We start from the raw sequence: 25556 nt of genomic DNA, 5'->3' as shown, positions 1-25556 counted from the left end.
AGCAAGGTAACAAGTGATAAAAGTGAGCGTAAACGGTATTGCAATGTGTGGAAACAAGGCCTAGGGTTCATACTTTCACTAGTGCAAGTCCTCTCAACAATAATAACATAATTGGATCACATAACTATCCCTCTAACATGCAACAAAGAGTCACTCCAAAGTCACTAATAGCGGAGAACAAACGAAGAGATTATGGTAGGGTACGAAACCACCTCAAAGTTATTCTTTCCAATCAATCCGGTGGGCTATTCCTATAAGTGTCACAAACAGCCCTAGAGTTCGTACTAGAATAACACCTTGAGATACAAATCAACAAAACCCTAATGTCACCTAGATACTCCAACGTCACCTCAAGTATCCGTGGGCATGATTATACGATATGCATCACACAATCTCAGATTCATCTATTCAACCAACACAAAGGACCTCAAAGAGTGCCCCAAAGTTTCCACCGGAGAATCACGACGAAAACGTGTGCCAACCCCTATGCATAGGTTCATGGGCGGAACCCGCAAGTTGATCACAAAAACATACATCAAGTTAATCACGTGATATCCCATTGTCACCACAGATATGCACGGCAAGACATACATCAAGTGTTCTCAAATCTTTAAAGACTCAATCCGATAAGATAACTTCAAAGGGGAAACTTAATCCATTACAAGAGAGTAGAGGGGGGAGAAAACATCATAGGATCCAAATATAATAGCAAAGCTCGCGATACATCAAAAATCATGCCAAATCAAGAACACGAGAGAGAGAGAGATCAAACACATAGCTACTGGCACATACCCTCAGCCCCAAGGGAGAAATACTCCCTCCTCGTCATGGAGAGCATCGGGATGATGAAGATGGCCACCGGAGAAGGATAGCCCCTTCCGACAGGGTGCCGGAACGGGTCTAGATTGGTTTTCGGTGGCTACGGAGGCTTCTGGCGGCGGAACTCCCGATCTAATCTCTGTTCTGGAAGTTTTAGGATACGTGGGTATATATGGGTGAAAGGAGTACGTCGGTGGACCGAAGGGGTGGCCATGAGGCAGGGGGCGCGCCCCAGGGGGGTAGGTGCGCCCCCTACCCTCGTGAGCTCATCCTTCATCTTCTGACGTAGGGTTCAAGTCTATCCGGTAGGTTTCCTTCCAAAAATAACTTCTCCAGTTGATTTCATTCCGTTTCGACTCCATTTGATGTTCCTTTTCTTCAAAACACTGAAATAGGCATAAAACAGCAAATCTGGGCTGGGCCTCCGGTCAATAGGTTAGTCCCAAAAATAATATAAAAGTGGAAAATAAAGCCCAATATTGCCCAAAACAGTAGATAATATAGCATGGAGCAATAAAAAAATTATAGATACGTTGGAGACGTATCAGCAGACCAACATTTTTTAGTTTGGATCTGCCATGTTAGCTTATTTTAGGACAGAATATTCATGGGTTAGCACACCAGCATTGTTTACTTAGTAGTTGTTTACTTTAGAGCATGATCTGAATTTTAGTATAAAGTAATCTAGCCTATCATTGTAAGCAAGTCACTATTATGTAATTCATTTTGTTAATACTCTTTTTCCAGGAAGGTAAAAACTGTGGACTAGTAGAATGGATTCATCCATCTTGGCCCACTACCCTTGAGAATGCACTGTCCAAGTTGTGGTCTATGTATGAACAGAGTAAGATGGACAGGAATGAGGAATGTCTGATGCATTCATTTACTGTTCATGACCTGACACAAGAGAAGAAGAAACTCTAGGCCAGCTATGAGAAGTTGGTTGAAGATGTCAATGCACTTATGGATGCCTAGGAGCAGAGGGCAGTGATAGAAATGAAAGATGCTGAAACAACCAAGTTGCAGGAGAAGTATGACACTTTGAAGAACATAGCAGCTGCTCAAGGTACTATCATTAGGAACATGAAGTTGAAGCTAGCTGAAGAGAAGAAGAATTTGCAGGTCCACATTGATGAGCTCAAGAAGACAGTTGAAGAGAGCAATGTGAAGCTGGAGGGGATCAAGGCCATCATAAATGGATAAGCAATGCAAGAGAAGAATGGGCAATATCATTTGGCATTTGCTGACCTTTTGCAGGGTGTGGTTTGGCATTTGTTGTAATGATAGTAGTTTAAATTCTATTAACTATGAGTACTCCTGAACTATGGATATGTAATCTTAAGTAAGATGTTTGCATTTGAACTAGTGGTGAATGTGGTGCTATTTGAACTAGTGCTGAATGTCAAACTATGATTATGTATGGATTTGAACTAGTGCTGAATTTGGTGGTATTTAGAGCTGGTTAATGTTATCTTAAGTAATCTGTTTGCAAATGATGATTTTTGCTTTAGTAGAATCATAAAAATTGTTTGTTACGTCAGAATCTGAAGAAACTAATTATGTATGGAGAAACAAAAAATCTCTCATTTCCGACGCGAATAGATTTTTTTATTTCGAAATAAAGGTTCTTGTCTTGTGGGGAACGATGCACAAATTTTTGGAATCCGGTACCAACAGGTATAATCCCCCCAAAACTACGTTTTCTTTCAAGCCTTTCAACCAATTAAAATAGATTTGAAAGTCCTAAATTAGACCAAAGGAATTCTGTCTGCTAGAATAAGAAAAAGTGCTTCCGAATTGATCTCATCCTTTATAAAATAATGAAAAATTTTCTATGTTCCTATTCAACTGATGATTCTGAGTTAAGTAGGGTCAATTTGGGTTGTTTTTGGCTTTTTATGGATGCCGAGGCATCAACTAGGCCAAGTTAGGGTTTTTGGCTTTTTATTGACGCCGAGGCATCAAGTAGGCCAAGTTAGGGTTTTTGGCTCTTTATCGACGCTGAGGCATCAAGTAGGCCAAGTTAGGGTTTTTGGCTCTTTATCGACGCCGAGCCATCAAGTAGACCAAGTTAGGGTTTTTGGCTTTTTATCGACGCCGAGGCATCAAGTAGGCCAAGTTAGGGTTTTTGGCTTTTTATCGATGCCGAGGCATCAAGTAGGCCAAGTTAGGGTTTTTGGCTCTTTATCGACGCTGAGGCATCAAGTAGGCCAAGTTAGGGTTTTTGGCTCTTTATCGATGCGGAGGCATCAAGTAGGCCAAGTTAGGGTTTTTGGCTCTTTATCGACGCCGAGGCATCAAGTAGGCCAAGTTAGGGTTTTGGGCTCTTTATCGACGTTGAGGCATCAAGTAGGCCAAGTTAGGGTTTTTGGCTTTTTATCGACGCAGAGGCATCAAGTAGGCCAAGTTAGGGTTTTTGGCTTTTTATCGACGTTGAGGCATCAAGTAGGCCAAGTTAGTGTTTTTGGATTTTTATCGACGCAGAGGCATCAAGTAGGCCAAGTTAGGGTTTTTGGCTCTTTATCGACGCCGAGGCATCAAGTAGGGTCAAGTGATGGGTTTTTGGCTTTTTGTCGATGTCGAGGCATCAAGTAGGCCAAGTGATGGGTTTTGGCTTTTTATCAACGTCGAGGCATCAAGTACGCCAAGTTAGGGTTTTTGGCTTTTTATCGACGCCGAGGCATCAAGTAGGCCAAGTTAGGGTTTTTGGCCCTTTATCGACGCTGAGGCATCAAGTAGGCCAAGTTAGGGTTTTTGGCTCTTTATCGACGCCGAGGCATCAAGTAGGGTCAAGTGATGGGTTTTTGGCTTTTTGTCGACGTCGAGGCATCAAGTAGGCCAAGTGATGGGTTTTTGGCTTTTTATCGACGTCGAGGCATCAAGTAGGCATCGAGAATATCACAGCATCAAGACTATCACAGCATCAAGAGTATCACAGTATCAGCAGTACTACTGCCATAGTTTGACACAAATTGATCATAACAGTTGAGCATCACAGGACTACTAGAATTCCAAAGTTTGATACAACATCAACACAACCAAATCACCATCAACACTGGAGTAGCATAACTGGAGTAGCAGAACAACACAATATAGTTTCACAACAGAACCAAAATGCCATAGTTTGATAAGACATCAGCACAACCAAATCATCACCATTTTGCACCAGAGGCAGTCAAGTAATCCTTCATTCTGTTGCTGGGCTTCCTGACTCTCTGGGAACCATCACTTGGTCTTGGAGGCATGAAAGCTAACCTTGGTCCCTTTGTAGCAGCTGATGAATATCTGGTTGCTGGTGTCTTACCCTTGGGAGTAGCTGGTGCCTTACTCTTGGGAGTAGATGATGAAGATTTACTAGCTGCTGCCTTACCCTTGGGAGCAGCTGGAGCAGCTGGCTGCCTCCTAGCTGGAGCAGCAGCAGATGTTGCCCTCCTTGCTGCAGCTGGACTGGCAGCAGATGTTGCCCTCCTTGATGATCCACCAGCATTGGCAGCAGCAGAGGTTGCAGTCCTTGCTGGAGCTGGACTGGCAGCAGCAGAGGGTGCAGTCCTTGCTGGTGCTGGTGTGCTTCTACTATCAGGTGGGTAAGAGCTGGTGCTTGGCTGTAATGAAACAAGTAGTTTAATATTAGTAAGCAACAAAGTAACAACAAATTTAGTCTTTCTCATAGCAGAGTGGTTACCTGATGTTTGTTCTTTCTCATAGCAAGTGCAGGCTTTAGAGCATCATGGCAATTGGTGTACCTATGGCCCACCTTTTTATAGTTGGAGCAGGTAATTGAGGCCATTCTTGAAGTGTCTTTGGGAGCTGGCTTCTCAAATTGGCCCTTTCTCCTCTTAGTCGGTGCTCTGCCCTTGTGTTCTTTGAAAATAGGATCCTCAATGTCCAAACTATCTGTCCTTGGCCACATGTCAGGGCCAGGTACAGGATATATTATAGGACTGTAAGCTGCCAGGTACATAGGTTTTTTGAATAAATCATGAACAAAGTCCTCTGGCTGAAGCTTAGCCTTGTGTATAGCAGAAACAGCATGATTGCAAGGAACTGTTGTCATATCCCACTTATTACAACCACAAGTCCTTTGTGCTAGGTTGACAGCATATGTTCTCTCCTCACTAGTAACTTGGAAAAGGTTGGGGCCAGCCATCAATGATTGGCAGTTTCTAGACCACTTCTTTGCTTCCTCCAATTTCTCTGCATATGTTGGAAAAATCTCCCATCTGACAGTCTGAGTCTTGGTTCTATTTGTATTAAACTTGACCATTAATTTTGTTCTAATTCCATCAACCATGGTCCTTATTGGCTTAGCCCTCACATCTAGAACCCACTTGTTGAAAACCTCACTTAAGTTGTTAACTACTAAGTCTGTTTTGCAATTTGTGTTCATGGCATGTCTGGCCCAAGTGTGCTTTGGGATTTTACTAAGCCAAGCCCATGCTGCCTCACACTCTCTCTTCAACTCCTCCATTGCAACATTATAACCATGTTCGGTGTATGAGTAACTTGCTTCATCCATGTATTTCTTCAATTCTGGCCCTCTAAACCCAGCATTTTGAAAGTTCTGGTAAATGTCCCTGAGGCAAAACCTTTGTGGACAATTGGGAAAGACTCTGTTTATGGCTTTAAGCAGGCCCTGTGTGAATTTAAGTAAAGCTAACTTAGTGACTACACCTAAATGATTGTGTAACTACTAGAAAGAACTAAATGATTGTGTACAGAAAGTAGCTACACCTAAATGCAAGTAACTACTAGAAAGAACTAAATGAAAGCTAGCACAAGTGGATTTCATTACCTTCTGCCTATCAGAAATTATTGTGTAGTTGCCAAACTTCCCAGATTGGCCACCTAGTGCTACCTTCAGCTGATACAGAAACCAAGTCCAGGAATATGTGTCCTCCTTATCAACAATTCCAAAAGCAATGGGAAATATATTATTGTTCCCATCTCTTCCAGTAGCAGCAAGGGTCTGTTGACCAGTAGTGAGCTTTATGAAGCATCCATCCAGACCTATAACAAGTTAACACATTAGGCAAACTATTTGAAAACACACATTATTCAAACACACATTAGATACCAAGGAATTACCTATGAATGGTCTGCAGCCACTCAGAAACCCTTCTTTGCATCCATTTAGGCAATAGAATAATCCATGAAACCTAGGGTTTGTGCTTGGATGCTCCCTCAAATGTCTTGTTGTCACTATACACCTTGAACCTGGATTAGTATCTAGCACAACCTGCAAATAATCCCTAATCCTGGTGTACCGGGCCTTCTGATCTCCTAACACAACATTCTTTGCTGCCTTCTTAGCCCTATATGCCATGTGGGTTGATATTTCCACTCCATACTTGCTCTTTGCAGTGTTAATTATAGTAGTGATTGTTGTGCATGGGTCATTTCTGATTGCTTCCTCACAAAACTTTGCAACCCACTTAGCAGTAACTTTTGTGTTCTCTGACACAGAAGGACAAGTGTGCACCACATATTGCTTCCTTATAGTAAAAGTCTTCTCATTTGCAATCTGAGAAGCTGCTATATAAAAAGGGCATGTCTCATCTATGCATTGTGCTATAACCCTGTCACTGCAATTTCTATGGTACTCATAGTTCCTGTTCTGTGCAATGTGCATTGTTTGAAGTGCATTGCTGAACTCGTACACATCAATGAAGCAAAGATGCTTCACAAATTGCTCAGTTGGGTGAGCTCTATTCTCATCATACCATAACCTTTTCTTCATCTTCTTAGCTCTGCTTTTCCTACCATTGGGCAAAACATATGCCAATGCCTCTGCACCATCATCATCTTCCACACCCAAGTCCATTGGTTTCTTGTCTTCATCAGAAGATGGTATCTAGTCCTCCTCAAATAACACCTCTACACTTGCATGTGATCTGCTTGTTGGGCCTTTTCTGTGTTTCTTCTCCTTTTTCTTCTTCTGTCCATCTTGCCCTACCTGCTCCAGATTACTCTCTTCCTCCAGAGTACTCTCTTCATCCTCTTCCTCCTCTTCTTCACTTTCAGGCTCATATAGTGCATCCTCCTCCTCTGTCTCATACATTTCCTCAACATCTATGTCCCCTTCAAAATGAAGGAGTGGATCTTCCCTCTGTGTTTTCATCTCCTCAAGCCTAGCAAGGATATCGCCATATTCTTCCAAATCATCATCATCATTGTCCTCCTCATTACCATCATTGCATCTTTTCTCTGCAAAGAAGTGTCCTTCTCTTTATTTTTCTTATTCTTCCTAAACATTTGAATTTCCTTCCTCCTTGTCTCCTCCATAACCTTTTCAATTTCCATTTGCTCCTCTGAATTGTTTACAGGATTTTCTTCCACTTGTACATAACCTAAAGCAAGTTGCTCCTCCAAATTGTTTGTGCTATGCTGTGTTTGAAACTGTATGGGCATTGGCTCCAGTTCTGCTGCTTTTGAACTTGCTGCTGCTACATGCACATATCCTGCACTGAACAACACGCCTCCTTCATCTATCTGATATAGTTTGGGCTCTCCAATTTCTTCTAGAGGGATTTGCTGCTCAATAACATTGAAGCTAGTTTTTATAGTTGCGGCATCGGGAGAACTGGCCCTAACAACTGTCACATTCAATATCTTTTGATTTTACAATGCTATGTTGTCTAGAATTTCCTCAAGCTTGTCATCATCATCTATTTCTTCCATTCCTTCTATACCTAGCCCAGGATCCCTGACATAGTACATGTAATCTTTAAATCCATAACCTTCTGTTTCTATCAATGCTACTAGGTTGTAAAATGTTATGCCTGACATCATCATAGATCTCTCAATATTGTCTCTATCATGGAAATGCATCCTCAATTCCAAAACCTCATCATCTAGACTGCAAATAATATAAAATACAGAGCAGTATAAGTGCTTAATTATAACTGAATAACACTAATGAAACAACTCATGTCAGTGCACTAATACAATCCTTTGTCACTTATAAAGCAGATAATAAGATAACTCATTTAACAGTGAAGCTAACCAAATGTCTAACTTCACTCCAATTAACAGTGTACCTAAAATAAACTGAATAACAAAGCACAAACATGCATTTTTCTAAGTTAATAATATCATAATCATATACTATACCCGGATAACTTTGTTGCTCGTTTATAAAATCAACTAAATCAGCTTATTTGTCAACTAATCTAAAAATGTCAACCCTAGGGCACAGGAGAAACAAATCACAGAATCTGAACTAATCTAAATTATGTCAACCCTACAGCACATGACAACAAATCCACAGCATCCACTCCATCTGATAGGATAGAGCAACATGGACCCTAACCCTAGAGTACACTAGCAACGCAATTGAATGGGAGTACTCATTGAATGGAGAACGGGAAGGGGAAGAGCAAAGAAAAGTGGATCTCACTATACGCCATCGTAGGATGACCCGATGTGTTGGCTTCCCGTCGGATTGGCCTTCACCGCCGTGGTGAATGCTCTCGCCGCCCGGTATTCCATCGAATACTGCGGGTCCTTCTCCTCTGATTCCTCCGTCGGCTTGCTAGGGTTCGAGCTCCCGCAAAGCTCGCCTGGATCCACTACGGGTCCTCCTCCACTGCCGGGCGGAGCACTGCCACCAGCAACTCTACCTTTCACCGGGCTACGCATCTCTGCAGTGCGAGGGGCAAGGGGGCGACGGCGGCGGGAGCGAGGGGGAGGGGGCGGCGGCGGCGGGAGTGAGGGGGAGGGGGCGACGGCGATGGGACCGAGGGGGAGGGGGAAGAAGAATGGGGAAACAGAGACATATGCGGGGATGACTAAAGACGAGACCTAACGTGCCGTCTAACTCCGTCTGCCGGCTGTCAGGACGGCCTGGAGTGCCACGTAGGCGAAAAATGGGCCCCAGCTGTCATAAACTCACTTAACACGGCCCAATCCACCGATCAGTGGTTTTGGCAAAAGAATTACGCTAGACGTGGTGCTGTCTGCAGCGAATCTGTATCCTAGTGTTTTTCGCAAACCTAGCCCTCAAAGTGGTGGTTTTATGCAATTTACTCCGCTCGAACCTATTCGGCTTGATGGAAAAAAATGAATCAACAATCTAAATGGAAACAATTTACATTCGTCATCCGATCTTATAGCAATAATTCTAATGATAGAAACAATTATGAATATGCAACTGTCCATCATCCTTCGGTGGACATGTCCAAACCAGAACGAAGATTTTACAGCTTTTCAGCGAGGCAACCGGACTCCGTGTGAATTGAACTAAAAGCAAGATTTAGCTAATTTGATATGACCACAGATCTTTGAAAACTTGCAATCACACCTTCCTTGCCAATTGCAGAGCTTCCCCTTCAGCCGGCTTTGATATAGGAGCGACGATAGCGGTGTCTCTTGATGTAAAATAAATTATGTTTCGGATGTTTTGTACTTTTGGTGAACCTTTATAAAAGATTTTAGTCCTATTCACACATAAATAGAACTTATACTAAGCAGACATTGTGAGAGGAGGAAAGAAGCGCGAGAGAGAATTGACATTTTTTGTTATATGAATGAACACACATATAGCAGTGGGGAGAGCGTTTTTGCTCCCTGGTGCATTTGCTCCCATATGAACAGTAAAAAAATAGTAACAAGAAATACAAAATTCTGAAGAAAAAAAGATGTTCTTGTTAGTGTCGCAAGCATGCTTCACAATTTTCATCTGAAACTAGCAGCAGTGTTTCGTCGGTGAAAAAACAAATTTGGGTGTAACATTTGGGGGTGACATTTGGTGTTTTTTTGTGCGTAGGCCAAAATGCTTACTCTTTTTACCTAAAAATTTACAAGTAGCATTTGGATGTGACTATGAACGCATCAAATTTTTGTTGGGATTTTTTTGACATTTCAAAAATCATTTACACGCGCAAGAGCACATGCACGCGGGAGCCGAATTGGATTTCCGCATGTAGTATATCTATTGTAAGGAATATAGTATTTTTTAGTTTGCAAATAAATATATTTTTACATATAGTATTCTAAAAAAATATTGTGTAAAAATGAAAGGATGATAAGAAATTTCCAAAAAAGGAGAACTTAATTAAAAATGTTTGTTTTATTTTTCCCATCCTCATGGCCTTTCTATCTTTCTAGTATAATTTAAAATTGGATTCAAAAGAATGTTGTCATCTTAGAGCAACTCCAAAGGGCCGACCCATTTCGTCCGTCTGCGTCCGTTTGGCTCGGCGCGGACAAAAGTGGCGGCCCAACGCGCCGACCCAAACCCAAATCACGTCCGCGCCGACGCATTTGCGGCCCAAATTTGCGCCCCAAATGCATCGGCGCGGACGCCGAAGGACGCTTCCCGCGCCTTCTCGCTATCCGCCGCGTCCCCACATGGCGGCCGCCCAACTACCCGCTGCCCACGCGGTCAGCTTAATTTATGACCACGGGCCCACGCGTCAGCGACAACGCTCGTCCTTTTTTAAGCCGACCGTGCGGCGGGGCCGTCCTCATCCAAACCCGCCGTCCACATCTGCCAAACTTTGCTCCCTCGTCGCCAGCAAACCCTAGCCACCACAACCACAACGAGATGGGCCTCTTCTCCGGCGCCAGCGGTAGCAAGGCCGAGGGCAAGGCCCCCGCCACCACTTTCCCCTCAGAGTTCCTCCCGCCTCTGCCTCCGCCGGCGCCTCGCCGGCAGAGGCAGCGCATGAATGTGCCAGTGCACCAGGCGAAGTGGCACTGGCAGCCCCGCCAGCCTCTGCCGTATCCCGACGTGACGCTGCCGGACGACTGGCATCTGGATCCAGATAGGATCCCAGTGCCTGCGGCGCCGCGGACGGCTCGGGCTCACGCGAAGGAGGTGCGGCGCCGGCGGGTGCTGCTGACACCGGAGCAGCACCGTGACCACGCCTACGCAACCGACTCGCCCAACTGGGCGAGGTGGTTCTCCTTCAAGCACGAGGAGGCGAGGCGACGAGGCATGCGTGAGGTCGACCGGAGGTCGCCGCCACCGGCGCTCGTCGTCCGCGAGGAGGACCAGGCGGCGGAGGACGCCTACCAGGCGGCCCTTGCGGCTGTCTACCGGGAGAGCGAGGAGGACGAGCGGCGCAGGGCGGAGGCGAAAGAGGAGGCTCGGTATGAGACGGCAATGGCGCAGGCTCTTGCCCTCTCCGCGGCGGGCGACAACATGGTGCCGCGGTGGCCCCGATGTCCCCTATCAAGCTGGAGCCGGAGCGGGAGCCGTCCCCCATCGAGCGCTACTCCTGAACGGGAGTAGCGCGCGAGTGGGTACGCGCGTCGCCGGTCTGGATGGGAGCGACATCGACGCAGGAGGCGGCGTACCTTGAGCACTGGCGCAAGATCAGGGTGGCGGAGGAGCGCCGCGACGGCGAGTACCTCGAAATGCTCGAGCGCGACCTCGAGGAGGAGCAGCGCGAGGCCGAGGAGGAGGCGCGCCAGGTCGCGGCTGCACAGGCGGCCGCACCCTCCCCCCCCCCCCCCCCCCCCCCCGCGCCGGCACTGCCCGACATGACGGCGCTCTGGAACACGGTGTTCGCCTAGGCCGGGCTGGCACCGACGCTCATCGACCTCACGGACCCCGAGGACGACGACGACGACGCCTAGGGAGCGCGCCGCCTCGTAGTTTAGGCTGTTTTTATTTTTTTAAATGCAAATGTGGACGCGTGGACTCTCGCCGGCCTTCGTGGTCGGCTTTAATGTTTAATTAATGCGGTTTCTCTTTTTTAATATGCATGCGTTCATTTTTTTAGCGCCGTCAAAATGTGTTCAGGCCAGCATTGGGCGCACGCGCCGACCCAAATGCGGAAGCGGACATCCATGTCCGTCTGACCGATCCAAATGGACAAAAAGCAGACAAAATCGTCGTCCATTTGGGTCGGCCCATTGAAGTTGCTCTTAGACTTCTAGTTCCTCAAACTTATAACATTTTTTAGTAGTGTATATGTATATGCCACCGACGACATGGTTGGTGTAAGTGCATCTAGTGCCCCTTAGTGATTTTGGTGTATTGAAGACTTATAGGTTAAGGGACTAATGTGTGTGTGAGTGTACACAGGTCTATAAGTCTATCAGGAGTTTGATATTTACAGGAAAAGTTGACCCCTAAAAATGAACATCTTCGACTGAAGATTTTGGTATTTCTGAAGACTTTCATGAAGACTTTGAAAGTGAAGAAATTGGTGTGTCCGTGAAGACTTGATATTCATGCGAGGAATATGAAGCTTGAAGACTTTTGTTTTCATAGTTTTGTTTCTCTCCTTCTTGAGTCATAGGAAACACCGTACTGTTAAAAGGGGGTCGAGGAAATACTAAGGAAAAATTTCCATGTGATGCTCAACTCAAAATCCTACACCTACCAATCCCTTCGAGTGAAGCCATTGGAAATCTCATGCAGTTCAGTCAATTTCTTCAGTGACAGAGACGAAGTTCTTCTGGTCTCTGAGGAATTTGTCCTGACTGAGGAGTTAGGAATTCGCCAGTGCGGATTGCCTACACAGTGAGGAACATGATAGCCCTCAGGATTTTGCTACTCAAAATTCCGACCGTTGTTGTGCTATGCGCCAGCTGTTCCAAAATATCTACCCACCTAACGGTCATATCATTGAAGGGCATTTACGTCTTATCATGTCGGGCTGCTCCCTAGGCTATAAATAGCCGCCCCCTACAACCACTAGTTGGTTGGCTGCTCCGAGAGAAACTGACACTTGTCATTTGATAACAACCCATCCTCCGAGGACTTTGAGAGAAAATCATCAAGTGAGGAAAAACCAAAAACCCAAAACCCAAACACCTACAAACCCCAAGTGATTGAGCATCACTGAAGAGATTGATCCTGAGTGGATCCGACACTTGTTACCTTTGAAGACTGTGCTTCTTCTAGATGGTCAGGCGTCATGGTCTAGAGCATCCAAGAGGAATTGTGGATCGCGGAGTGACCAAGTTTGTGAAGGTTTGGGAGTCGCCTGAAGACTTACCACGAGTGATTGGACGAGGTCTATGTGACCTTAGTTCAAGGAGAATACGGTGAGGACTGGGTGTCTTGGACTAAGTGTCCTTGACTGGGTGTCCAGGACTGTGTGTCCTCGAGTTTAAATACTCAGCCGCTCCAACCAGACATACAACTGAGACAGCAGTTGGAACTGGTCTACCAAATCATTGTCTTCACCGAGCTTACTGGTTCTATTTCCTCAACTCTTTCATTTCCTCATAACTGTGATGTATGTTTGTTCATATCTGTGTTTGAAGACTTTGACTGAAGACTTTCTCAATTTCCTCAGTTCAATTTCTTCAGTCTGTTTGTCTTCATCCTGTGTTATCCTGTGATTACGCTTCTTGTACTCTGTGCATGTCTTCATTTCATCATGATGACTAGGCTTGTATTCTGTTGTGTTTACTTTTGAGTACTTATTCCGCTGCTAGTAGTTCTTCGCTAAGGAATTTCCTCACCGGCAAATTCCTCAGTGAAGAATTTCATAAAAATCGCCTATTCACCCCCCCTCTAGTCGATATAACGCACTTTCAATTGGTATCAGAGCAAGGTACTCCCTTGTTCTGTGTGATTTTGGTTTAACCGCCTGGAGTTTTAGTTATGTCGACCGCAGGTATGATCAAGGTCTCTGCTGGGTGTCCTACCTTCGATGGGACGGACTACCCCTACTGGAAGAATAAGATGCGAATGCATCTTGAAGCAATTGATAACGATCTCTGGTATGTTGTGGAAAATGGTGTTCCCTCAGTCACACCTTCTCTGAATGCTGCCGATGTGAAGAGATTCAAGCAACTCGACTCTCAAGCGAAGAATATCATATGTGGCCATCTGAGCAAAGGACAGTATGGCAGAGTGAGTGCTTTGGAAACAGCGAAGCTTATCTGGGACAGGTTGTCCAAAGTGAATGAAGGAGTCTCAACTCAGCATGACTCTCGAGTAGATGTTCTTCGGAATCTCTTCAACTGCTTCAAAAGACTCGACAATGAAAATGTTCAACAAACCTTCGATCGCCTCACTGACATCTCAAATGAGCTTCAAGCACTTGGTGCCACTGACATCACCGACCATGAGGTGGTGAAGAAATTGCTGAGATCGCTTGATTCCTCATTTGACACTCTGGCATTGATGATACAAGAACGTGCTGATTACAAGTCACTTGATCCCGCTGATATTCTCGAGAGGCTAAATACTCATGAGTTCCAACTTGCTGAAAAGAGAGATCTCTATGGTTCAAGCTATGGCAGAACACGTGCACTGAAGGCCAAGGCAGTATCTGAGTCCGAAGATGAAGACTCTGGTAGCAGCCTTGGTGATCCTGAAGAACTGAGCCATGATATGGCTCTGCTCGTGAAGAAGTTCCAAAAGTTCTCAAGACGTGGTCGCCTTGGAAGATCCTCAAGGAGCAATGATTCCTCATCTAGTGACTACAAGAAGAGGCTCTGTCACAAATGCAAGAAACCTGGACATTTCATTCAAGATTATCCTCAGTGGCAAAAGGAACCAAAGAAGAAGAAATACAAGGATTATAGTTCTGATGATGCAAAGAAAAAGAAGAAATCCACACAATCCTCATCAAAATCCTCAAAGCCTTCATATCACAAGAAGAGCAGCTCCAAGAAGGCCAGGGCATTCATTGGCAAGGAAATGGACTCTAAGGCTGAATCTGAAGAAAATGAGGAAGAGGAGTCATCTGAGGAGTCCGAATCCGGAGTGGCAAGCCTAGCTCTCGCTACTGCATTCGTTAGCAAGTCTATCTTCAACACTGAAGAAAATGAGCTCACTAACAAGGCTGACGAAGGCGATGATGACTACGCTCCCACCTATTGCTTCATGGCAAAGGGTGCCAAGGTACTCAAATATACCTCCTCTGAATCAAGTGAGAATGAATCTGATGAAAACCTTAAGCCCAGCTATTCTAAACTTGCTAAGATTGCTATAAAACAACAAAGGGCTTTAGAAAAGGTTCAAAACATGCTAAATAAAAGCGATGATATGTTGGGTGAAGAAATGGATCGCACTAAAACTTTGACTGAAAATCTTCAGAGACTTCAGTCCAAGCTCGACAAACTTCAAAATCATCATAACACTCTCTTATCGGATCATGAGAAGCTTTCTTATGAATTTCTTCAAAGAAAGCAAGACCTTGAGAAGCTAAGAGTGAGTTATGAAGATCTTCAGAAGGAGCGTGATTCATTACTTGCTCAACAAATCAACGCATCTCTGGAAGAATTTGTTCCTCCATGCTTGAAGTGCATTGAACGTGAATCTGCTAATTCTTCACCTGAATGTTCAAATGCTGCTAATGTTTCAAATTCTTCACATGCCTCCGCTATCACTAATTCCTCATCTGAGGACATTGCTAGTATCACTGATGATGCAGGGTTAAAGGAATTGTACACGACAGGCATGTACAAAAGCCTCAAAGGGCATCAGGCTCTTTGTGATGTGCTTAAAAAGCAGATCCTCAACAGGAACCCTAGGAAAGAGGGTATCGCCTTTGAGAGGAAACTCAATGCTGATGGTACATATTGGAAGCCTAAGAGGTACCCCAAAACTACATGGGTTGATGCAAAGGGACCTCCAGTTGATCCATCTAAGTTATCTGGATTTGCATGTGAATCTCCTCATTCTGATGATGAGTCAATTGACTCTAACTATAAGCTATTCAAAAATCAGAATGGTGAAGTATTTGCTAGATATGTTGGCACTAATTGCAGGAACGGCTCCCCTATGAAGAAAATCTGGGTTCCCAAAAGATGCCTTGAAAATCTTCAGGTGAATGTCATCATGACGCCACCTGTGAAGAATAGGAACCCCAGATCAAATTCTTCATATGGACCAAATTCCTCATATGGATCAAAGTCCTTATATGAACATCATCGTGCTAACCCGTCTGTTTCGCAGGGAAGATCTCAGGATTATGGATATGTGCATTATTCTTCAAATCATTATGTCCATAAGTCCTCGAAGAATTTCTCTGCTTACTCATATGCTTACTCTAACCCATCTTATGTGAAACGAAATGGATTGGCTTCTATGCCATCCTTCTCGTATGGAGCTCGCAGAATGATGAACTCTTTGCCACCCCTTCAGATGTGGGTGGTGAAGAAAAAGAACTAATCTCTTCTGCAGGGTCAGGTCTCCAGACGCACATAATCGTCTGAAGAATTTGCTGGAGACCTGAGCATGCCTGAAAGGACGCAGGCTAATCATGAAGAAATGAACTTTCATTTCTCACGTCCTCATATTGCTTTATCAGTTCTTTTACTTGATGAAATTGATCTGATGAATTGATGTCATATTCTTCACTGATGAAGTATATGAGTTTGTAAGCTGCACTAATTCATCTGCAGGATGATCAACCCAAAGCCACTGAGTGGGTCCTTGATAGTGGATGTACAAACCACATGACTGGTGACAAGAATCTATTGATGGATGCTCCATTATCTCCGTCACATCTGAAGCATATCATCTTTGCTGACAAAGGCAAAAGTCAGGTATTGGGTCTAGGTAAGGTTGCGAGTACAAAGGATCGACACATGGACAAAGTCATGCTTGTTGAGTCCTTAGGATACAACCTTATGTCTGTCTCAATGCTTTGTGATCTTGATATGGTTGTTGTCTTTGGCAAGTACCGTTGTGTTGTGGTTATGGAAGCTGACAATTCCAAAGTCTTCGAAGGCTTTAGGAGAGGAGACCTGTATATTGTTGATTTCTCTACAGGACCACAACCAGCCGTGTGCTTACTTGCAAAAGCTTCAGAAGGCTGGCTCTGGCATCGATGACTTGGTCATGCAGGCATGAGGAATTTTCACACGCTTGCGAAGAAAAAGCATGTTATTGGCATCGAGAATGTCAAATTCCTCAAGGATCACCTATGCGGAGCCTGTGAAGCTGGGAAGATGACCAAGGCCAAGCATCCAGTGAAGACTATCATGACCACCACTCGCCCATTTGAATTGCTTCACATGGATCTCTTTGGTCCTAATCATTATTCTGCTATTTCAAATGAAGCATCTCAATATGGCTTTGTTATTGTTGATGATTATTCTCGCTACACATGAGTACACCTTGTTACTTACAACCATGAAGTGCAGGAAGTCTTCAAACGATTTTCCTCAAGGGCTTCAACCAACTTTGGTGTGAAGATCAAGCACATCAGAAGTGACATTGGCACTGAGTTCAAGAATTCTGGTCTTGATGACTATCTTGATGAAGTTGGTATCACTCATGAGTTATCTGCTCCTAACACTCCTCAGCGGAATCGCGTCGTGGAGCGCAAGAACAGGACTCTTGCTGAGATGGCTTGCACTATGCTTGATGAATACAAAACGCCTCGTCATTTCTGGACTGAGGCAATTGTTACTGCATGCCACATCATCAACAGAGTATATCTTCACAAATTCTTCAAAAAGACTGCCTATGAACTCCACACTGATAAGAAACCCAATGTAAGTTATTTCAAAGTCTTCGGTGCTAAATGTTGGATTAGAGATCCTCATCACAACTTAAAATTTGCATCGAAAGCACATGAAGGTTTTATGCTTGGTTACGGAAAGGACTCGCACACCTACAGAGTCTTCAACAATGTTCTTCACAAAGTTGTTGAAACTGTAGATGTGCGGTTTGATGAAACTAATGGCTCACAAAGAGAGCACCTACCTACTATGATAGATGAACCAGCACCTGAGGAAACTATCAAGTTCAAGGCTACTGAGGATGTCATTCCTACTGAAGAATCTGCTGAAGAATTCATTCCGGAACATGAAGAACGTCGAGCTAATGCACCTAAATAAAATGCTGAAGAAAATGGTGCTGAAGAAAACGCTGATCAAATTCTTCAACGACAACCGTCTCATCCTCGCATTGCAAAAGAAGTGCAAGTTGAAAAGATCATCAATGACATCAAAGCGCCAGGTCCTCTCACACGCTCAAAAGCTTCACATTTGTCTAACTTTTGTGGGCAGTATGCTTTTGTCTCTATTACAGAGCCCACTAAGGTAGATGAAGCATTTCTGGAGCCTGAGTGGATTCAGGCCATGCAAGAAGAATTACATCAGTTCGAGCTCAACAATGTCTGGGAACTGGTCAAACGTCCAGATCCTCGCAAGCACAATATCATCGGCACAAAGTGGATCTACCGCAACAAGCAAGATGAAAATGGCCTTGTGGTGAGGAATAAGGCATGGCTTGTAGCTCAAGGCTACACACAGGTTGAAGGAATTGATTTCTATGAAACTTTTGCACCTGTTGCTAGACTTGAGGCTATTCGCATATTACTTGCTTATGCTAACCATCATGATATCACTCTATATCAAATGGATGTGAAAAGTGCATTCCTCAATGGTAAGCTTGAGGAAGAAGTATATGTTGCTCAACCCCCAGGTTTTGAAGATCCAAAGAATCCTGACAAAGTCTTCAGACTCAACAAGGCCCTCTATGGCCTCAAGCGGGCCCCACGGTCTTGGTATGATACTTTGAAGGAACTCTTCATGAAGAAAGGCTTTAAACCCGGTTCACTCGACCCTACTCTTTTCACTAAATCTTATGATGGTGAATTGTTTGTGTGCCAAGTATATGTTGATGATATTATCTTTGGCTGTACTGACCAACGTTATAGTGATGAATTTGCCTATATGATGAGTGAAGAATATCAAATGTCTAGTATGGGAGAGTTGAAATTCTTCTTAGGTCTTCAAATTCGTCAACAACACAATGGCATATTCATATCTCAGGAGAAATACCTCAAGGATGTACTGAGGAAATTCGGCATGCAAGATTACAAAGGCGTCAAAATTCCTATGTCCACAAATGGCCATCTGTGCACTGATGAAAATGGAATTGACTTCGATCATAAGGTATACCGCTCCATGATAGGTTACTTATTATACTTATGTGCATCTAGGCCAGATATAATCCTTAGTGTTTTCATGTGTGCCCGATTTCAAGCTGCACCGAAGGAATCACACCATAAGGCTGTGAAGCATATTCTTCGATATCTAGCTCACACACCAACACTTGGATTATGGTACCCCAAGGGCTCGGCTTTTGATCTTGTTGGATATTCTGACTCTGACTATGCTGGTGATCGTGTGGATCGCAAGTCAACATATGGTACATGTCATTTCCTCGGATGATCCTTGGTCTGTTGGTCCTCGAAGAAACAGAACTGCGTATCACTATCAACTGCTGAAGCTGAGTACATTGCCACTGGTTCTTGCTGTGCCCAATTGCTATGGATGAAGCAAACTCTCAAGGACTACGGCGTCAACATGAAGAATGTGCCTCTCTTCTGTGACAATGAGAGTGCCATCAAGATTGCTCACAACCCAGTTCAGCACTCGAAGACAAAGCACATTCAGATTCGTCATCATTTTCTTCGTGATCATGTGTTGAAGGGTGACATTTCTATTGAGCATGTGAAGACTGAAGAACAGCTAGCCGATATCTTCACAAAGCCCTTGGATGAGAAGAGATTTAGCAAGTTGCGGTGTGAGCTAAATATCCTAGAATCTTCGAATGTTCTGTGAAAAGGACACTCATCCTAACACTTATGCAAAATTGATGACTTAGCTGTGCAACACATGAAGAAACGTTTTACTTCAATCAATGAAGAATAACACTCTTAGTGTGAAGAAATTAACGAAGAATTTGATTCTCAGAACCCTACGATAACTGTACGCGGTGTCTGAAATCATCATTCTTATACGGTGGGTCACGCCACCACCAAAAGTTGAAATTCCTCAAATTATTCATATTCTTCAACTTTGCATAGTCTTCACTGGTTCCGTCATTTTTCTTCATTGGCTATATATATATATATATATATATATATATATATATATATATATATATATATATGAGTTTATGTCCTCTATAGCATTCACTTATTGCTATTTCTTCAAGTTGGTGTTCTGCTAAGTGAATGTGATCAGACCCTTTCCCTCTATGCTATACTCAACCCAATCTGTTCACAAATTCTTCATGTGCGTTCTATTTTGAAACTCGTTAAAAATCTTTACTGTGTCCTTGTCAGCTGAAGAAATTGCGAACGGAACTTTAAAATCTATCTTATCTAAATTTTCGGCTTTGCCGCTCAAACCGTTCCGCATCCCACGATGCACTTATCCACTCACCCACGATCTAACACGATCTCCACCTCTCACTACGTGGGTGACACATGTCATGCGAATGAGAAGGGTCAGGGGCACGTTCATCCAATTTCTTCGGGCGAGCAGTTTTTCACCATGGCTATAAATACCCCTCGACCTCTCTCTCCGGCTCGAGCTTCTCAAACCCTAGCGCCGTCGCTACTTCATCATCGCCGGTGAGGAAGAGCTTCACTGCCTCGACCTCGTCGCCAACGTACTCGCGCCGACCATGGACATCTTCACTCCGCCACTGCCGTAGCCGTCTTCCTCCGCCAAGTTAGGGCATGGAAGATCTGCACAAACGAACTTCACATATCCTCACTCTAGTTCGTCGTGTTCTTCGTCTAGGGTAAATAAAAGTTACTTTTACTGCCCTCGTTGATTTGAATGATTATCTACAAAATCTTCAAAAGTGTTTTTCTTCATATCTTCACACACTGAACACCTCACAAGTCATCCGCTCTTGATTCGTTTCTCTAAGCATCACTTTTCTTCAAGATACCTCAATTGTGTGGATCTTCGATCTATACAACTCTAGAACCTAAGACAAAGAACGCTTAGTGAAAATCTTCAAGACTCATCAGATCAAATTCCTCAAACCTGTTCATTCTGAAAAACCTTCTGAGAACGCATATGACCTCTCCAAATTCCTCGCAACTATACTCTATTCACAGGTACACATGTCAGCTGCTGAATCACTAGGTTCTCATCAACTTAACTCATTTACAGCGTCCCTCGAAGAAAAGTTGCATACTTCTTCAGAGAATTCAATTGTTCAAATTCCTCAACTGAAGAAAATAGATGATGGTAAAAGGCCACAGAAGGGAGGAAAGAGGCCTGAGGTAAATACAACGTTTGAAATCCCTGATGACATATATGCTGGGTACTGCACACCTACTGAGGAAACCAAGAATGAGCGCAAAGTGCGCATTCAGAAGATAGAGAGGAGATGGGCAAGAGAATGGAGGGAGTACAGATATGTCACTCCTAAGTATATGAAGAAATTCGCACTCAATCCTCCATGCCCAAGAGCACCACTGGCACCTGGCCAAATTGCTGATCCCACTAGCCTCAAGCGCGGTGAGGACTATCCTGATGAATGGGCCAAGCGCCAAGCCAAGTTGGCTAAGCAAGCCAGAGAAGCAGTGAGGAAATTTAATGAAGACTCTGCTGCTGCTGCTGCTGCCTCTGCTGAGGCCTTTGCTGTCAAGCCAAAGAAGGCTATGTCAAAGAAGGCTGCGCGCAAGCCAAGTGCTTCACCAACAGTGCCCTCAAGGCCAAGTTCCTCAGCAATGCCCTCACGGCCAGAATCCTCAAAGCCCTCACGGCCAATTCCTCATGCTTCTCTTGTTCCTCCAAAGTCCTCAGCTCCTCCGCCAAAGCCTTCAGCTGTTCCGACCAAATCCTCAGCACCTGTGCATCTCGCTTCGTGCCAAAGGACTGCCAGCATCTCCATTGCCTCAGGTGTCTCAGCTAGTTCCTTAGCTGCACCAAGTTCCTCAGCTGGCCCCTCACTGCTGAAGACAAAGGCCACTGCTGGACGAGGTCCACGCCCAAGTCCTCAAAAGAAGCAAGTCGCTTTCCAAGTTCCGTCTGATGAAGACGAAGCTGATGATGATGAACTTGCAGAAATCATCAGAGACAGGCAAGTCAGGGCCGCTAGAGCCAAAGGATCAGAGGTGGCACTACTTTTGGATCCCAAGCTGATCCTCGATTACATTGATGATTGACAGAAGGACCCCAACACTCCCTTGCCTGACTTCAAGCTGACTCCTGGCCAAAGTCACATGCTGACCCACTTCATTAAAGAAGAAAAGTGGAAATTTCAGAAGGCCAGGCAGATCAAGAAAGCGCAGTACAAGAAGGAGAAATTTCTAAAGAACAACGTTGTCACTATGACAACTGATGAACTTGTAAAAATCCAATCTGAAATCAAAACCCTCAGCGATGACTTCAAAGCCTACTATGCTGATTGGCAAGGAGCCAAAGTTGGATTTGTAAAGATAACTGAACAGTTCACTTCAAATGTTGCTGCCCCAATGCAACAGGAAATTCCTCAGGCTGAAGCATCTGCTCAGCCTACTGAAGAAAATGCCAGCACCGCTGATGGCAATCAGGCTGCTGAAGAAAATGTGAGTTCCAGGGCTGATGACTGCATTCCAGCCACTGAAGAAATTGCCAGGGCACCCACTAGTGGTCCGCCTGAAGAAACTGAAGAACTCAGGGCAACTGCATCAGTTGTGCCTGAAGAAAATCAACCAGATTCCTCAGCTGCTCCTGCACCAACTTCAACCCCAATCCTTCCATCTGCATCAGATGTGAAGATGACCAAGGCTGCAGAGCGTGCTGCGGTGAAGAAAAGGAAAGCATCAGCTGGTACAGATTCTTCAGCTCCGAAGAAAATGAAGCCTATGACAAGTTCATTGCAAATCCGATTGATGTTGTTCCCATCTCAACCAGGCCAATAAAGGACCTTGTTCCTTTTGATGAAGAATATGTGATCCCCAGCGAATCTGATGAAGCAACTCATTCTGCTGCTTCGTCTGAACCGTTGGATGAAGAAATTGAAGTGGATGTGATCCCTTCAACACCTATCATCTCCTCGCATATGCCTAAGTTCACAGCTGAAGAGGCTGGCATTGAAGAAATGAAAGATAAAGATGTGGACATTGGCTGCTCCACACCCGTAATCAGTGATGAATTCTGGGAAAGTCAGCATCCAAACTCTCCAATGTTCACCCCTCTACAGCAAATTCCTCAGTCCCCCACACAAACTGTTCACATGGGCTCTGAAGAAACTCATCCGACTGCATCTGTCCATGAGGAAATTCCAGCCACTAGCGCTGAAGAAACTGCTGCTGCTGAACAACCAACGACGCAGACTGCCACTGAGGAGGAACCAGAAATTCCTCAGCCTGAAGAACCTGCGATTGAGATTCCTGAGGTCGTGATGCAACTCACTGACACTCCTCTGCCGAAGCCAAAGGATCCATTCTCACGCAAGCAAAAGTTCAAGGCTGATGATTTCTTTGGCGAGCACGTATTCTTCGAAGATTACAACCCATATGACTCTGGTCGCATTAGGAAGAGGCGTTTCTGGACTGCTAGTCAAGCCAATTTCTATTCCTCAGTGCTGTTCAACAAGGAGAATATTTTCTACCATGAGCATATTCCTCACGTGGATATGGAATCTCTACCGTGCTTCGCACCAGTCCTCAGTGTTCTTCACGATGCTGGACTGCTCAACTTCTGCTCTGACATTTGCGATTGGAATGAAGAACACTTCAATTCTATGCAATGCTGCACATCACTGGAGATGCTGAAGATGTGAATTCATGGGTGCTGGACTGGATGTCTGAAAACACTCACTACACTGCACCAGCCTCTGAATTGCTTCGTGCTTTACCACTCAGTCCTCCCCTTGAAGAAGCTCCCTGCATCTACAGTGAACATGAGCTCACACATCATTACATGAAGGTGCTGATGAAGCCTTTGAAACCAGGTCAGGCACCACGAACCAAATTCCTCGTGAAGGAATTGATGTACGTGCCCAGAACTGTCTATTGTATTCTTACGAGGACAATCAGTCCTATCAAAGGCCATGACTCATCTGATGAGGAAATTGTTGGCATCATGAAGAATCTGGTATTCAACATCGTTCATGGCATTCCTGTCAATTATCATGATTTCTTCATGAGGACTATGGCCAATGTTGCACTTGTTGGGGAACGTTGCAGAAAACAAAAAAATTTCCTACGTTTTCACCAAGATCCATCTATGAGTTCATCTAGCAACGAGTGATCGGATGCATCTACATACCTTTGTAGATCGCGAGCGGAAGCGTTCAAAGAACGGGGATGAGGGAGTCGTACTCGTCGTGATCCAAATCACCGGAGATCCTAGCACCGAATGGACGGCACCTCCGCATTCAACACACGTACGGTCAGCGTGACATCTCCTCCTTCTTGATCCAGTAAGGGGAAAGGAGAGGTTGATGAAGATCCAGCAGCACGACGGCGTGGTGGTGGATGCAGCAGTCACCGCAGCAGGGCTTCGCCGTTCTTCTGCGAGAGGGAGAGATGTAGCAGGGGAGAGGGAGGCGCCAAGACTTCAGGGTGCGGCTGCCCTCCCTCCCTCCCCTTTATATAGGCCCCCCCAGGGGGGTGCGCCGACCCTAGGAGATGGGATCTCCTAGGGGGCGGCGGCCAAGGGGGTGGAGTGCCCCCCAAGGCAAGTGGAGGCGCCCCCTCCCCTAGGGTTCCCAACCCTAGGCGCATGGGGGCCCAAGGGGGGGGGCGCACCAGCCCACTATGGGCTGGTTCCCTCCCCACTTCAGCCCATGGGGCCCTCCGGGATGGGTGGCCCCACCCGGTGGACCCCCGGGACCCTTCCGGTGGTCCCGGTACAATACTTGTGACCCCGAAACTTTCCCGATGGCCGAAACTGCACTTCCTATATATAATTCTTCACCTCCGGACCATTCCGGAACTCTTTGTGACGTCCGGGATCTCATCCGGGACTCCGAACGACTTTCGGATTACTGCATACTCATATCCATACAACCCTAGCGTCACCGAACCTTAAGTGTGTAGACCCTACGGGTTCGGGAGACATGTAGACATGACCGAGACGACTCTCCGGTCAATAACCAACAGCGGGATCTGGATACCCATGTTGGCTCCCACATGCTCCTCGATGATCTCATCGGATGAACCACGATGTCGAGGATTCAAGCAACCCCGTATACAATACCCTTTGTCAATCGGTATGTTACTTGCCCGAGATTCGATCGTCGGTATCCCAATACCTCGTTCAATCTCGTTACCGGCAAGTCACTTTACTCGTACCGTAATGCATGATCCCGTGACCAGACACTTGGTCACTTTGAGCTCATTATGATGATGCATTACTGAGTGGGCCCAGAGATACCTCTCCGTCATACGGAGTGACAAATCCCAGTCTTGATCCGTGTCAACCCAACAGACACTTTCGGAGATACCCGTAGTATACCTTTATAGTCACCCAGTTATGTTGTGACGTTTGGTACACCCAAAGCACTCCTACGGTATCCGGGAGTTACACGATTTCATGGTCTAAGGAAAAGATACTTGACATTGGAAAAACTCTAGCAAACGAACTATACGATCTTGTGCTATGTTTAGGATTGGGTCTTGTCCATCACATCATTCTCCTAATGATGTGATCTCGTTATCAATGACATCCAATGTCCATAGTCAGGAAACCATGACTATCTGTTGATCAACGAGCTAGTCAACTAGAGGCTTACTAGGGACATGTTGGTGTCTATGTATTCACACATGTATTACGATTTCCGGATAACACAATTATAGCATGAATAAAAGACAATTATCATGAACAAGGAAATATAATAATAATCCTTTTATTATTGCCTCTAGGGCATATTTCCAACAGTCTCCCACTTGCACTAGAGTCAATAATCTAGTTACATTGTGATGAATCGAACACCCATGGAATTCTGGTGTTGATCATGTTTTGCTCTAGGGAGAGGTTTAGTCAACAGACCTGCTACATTCAGGTCCGTATGCACTTTACAAATATCTATGTCTCCATCTTGAACATTTTCACGAATGGAGTTGAAG

General features: G+C 44.9%; 2 protein-coding genes and 1 pseudogene across 2 annotated transcripts in view; 1 reads left to right on the top strand and 2 right to left on the bottom strand.

Annotated features, from left to right (window-relative positions):
• Window positions 1-1743, top strand: part of LOC147981030 (uncharacterized) — a 43809-nt gene extending 42066 nt beyond the window's left edge. The window contains exon 3 of the mRNA XM_087517013.1: window positions 1567-1743. Within this exon, the coding sequence (XP_087373139.1) occupies window positions 1567-1743 (177 nt within the window). The remainder of the gene's footprint in view (window positions 1-1566) is intronic.
• Window positions 1744-3971: 2228 nt separating this feature from the next.
• LOC147981029 (uncharacterized) lies at window positions 3972-5335 on the bottom strand. The gene is made up of 2 exons (XM_087517012.1): window positions 4502-5335; window positions 3972-4421 (listed from the first exon to the last, which is right to left on the bottom strand). The coding sequence occupies exons 1-2, from the start codon at window positions 5333-5335 to the stop codon at window positions 3972-3974; spliced, it is 1284 nt and encodes a 427-aa protein (XP_087373138.1).
• Window positions 5336-5544: 209 nt separating this feature from the next.
• LOC147981028 (uncharacterized) lies at window positions 5545-7227 on the bottom strand (annotated as a pseudogene).
• Window positions 7228-25556: the final 18329 nt, after the last annotated feature.

This window comes from Triticum urartu, chromosome 3A, assembly GCF_056163025.1.
Source record: "Triticum urartu cultivar PI428250 chromosome 3A, HENAU_Tu73, whole genome shotgun sequence".
Lineage (NCBI taxonomy): Eukaryota > Viridiplantae > Streptophyta > Magnoliopsida > Poales > Poaceae > Triticum > Triticum urartu.
This window is presented reverse-complemented; position numbering and strand designations above follow the sequence as displayed.

Bases quoted from the DNA above. Each gene is read 5' to 3' on its own strand.
- LOC147981029 (XM_087517012.1), bottom strand. From the start codon at position 5,335: ATGGATGAAGCAAGTTACTCATACACCGAACATGGTTATAATGTTGCA. The intron at 4,422-4,501 runs GTAACCACTCTG...GTTTCATTACAG, and splicing joins TGAGAAAGAACAAACATCAG to CCAAGCACCAGCTCTTACCC.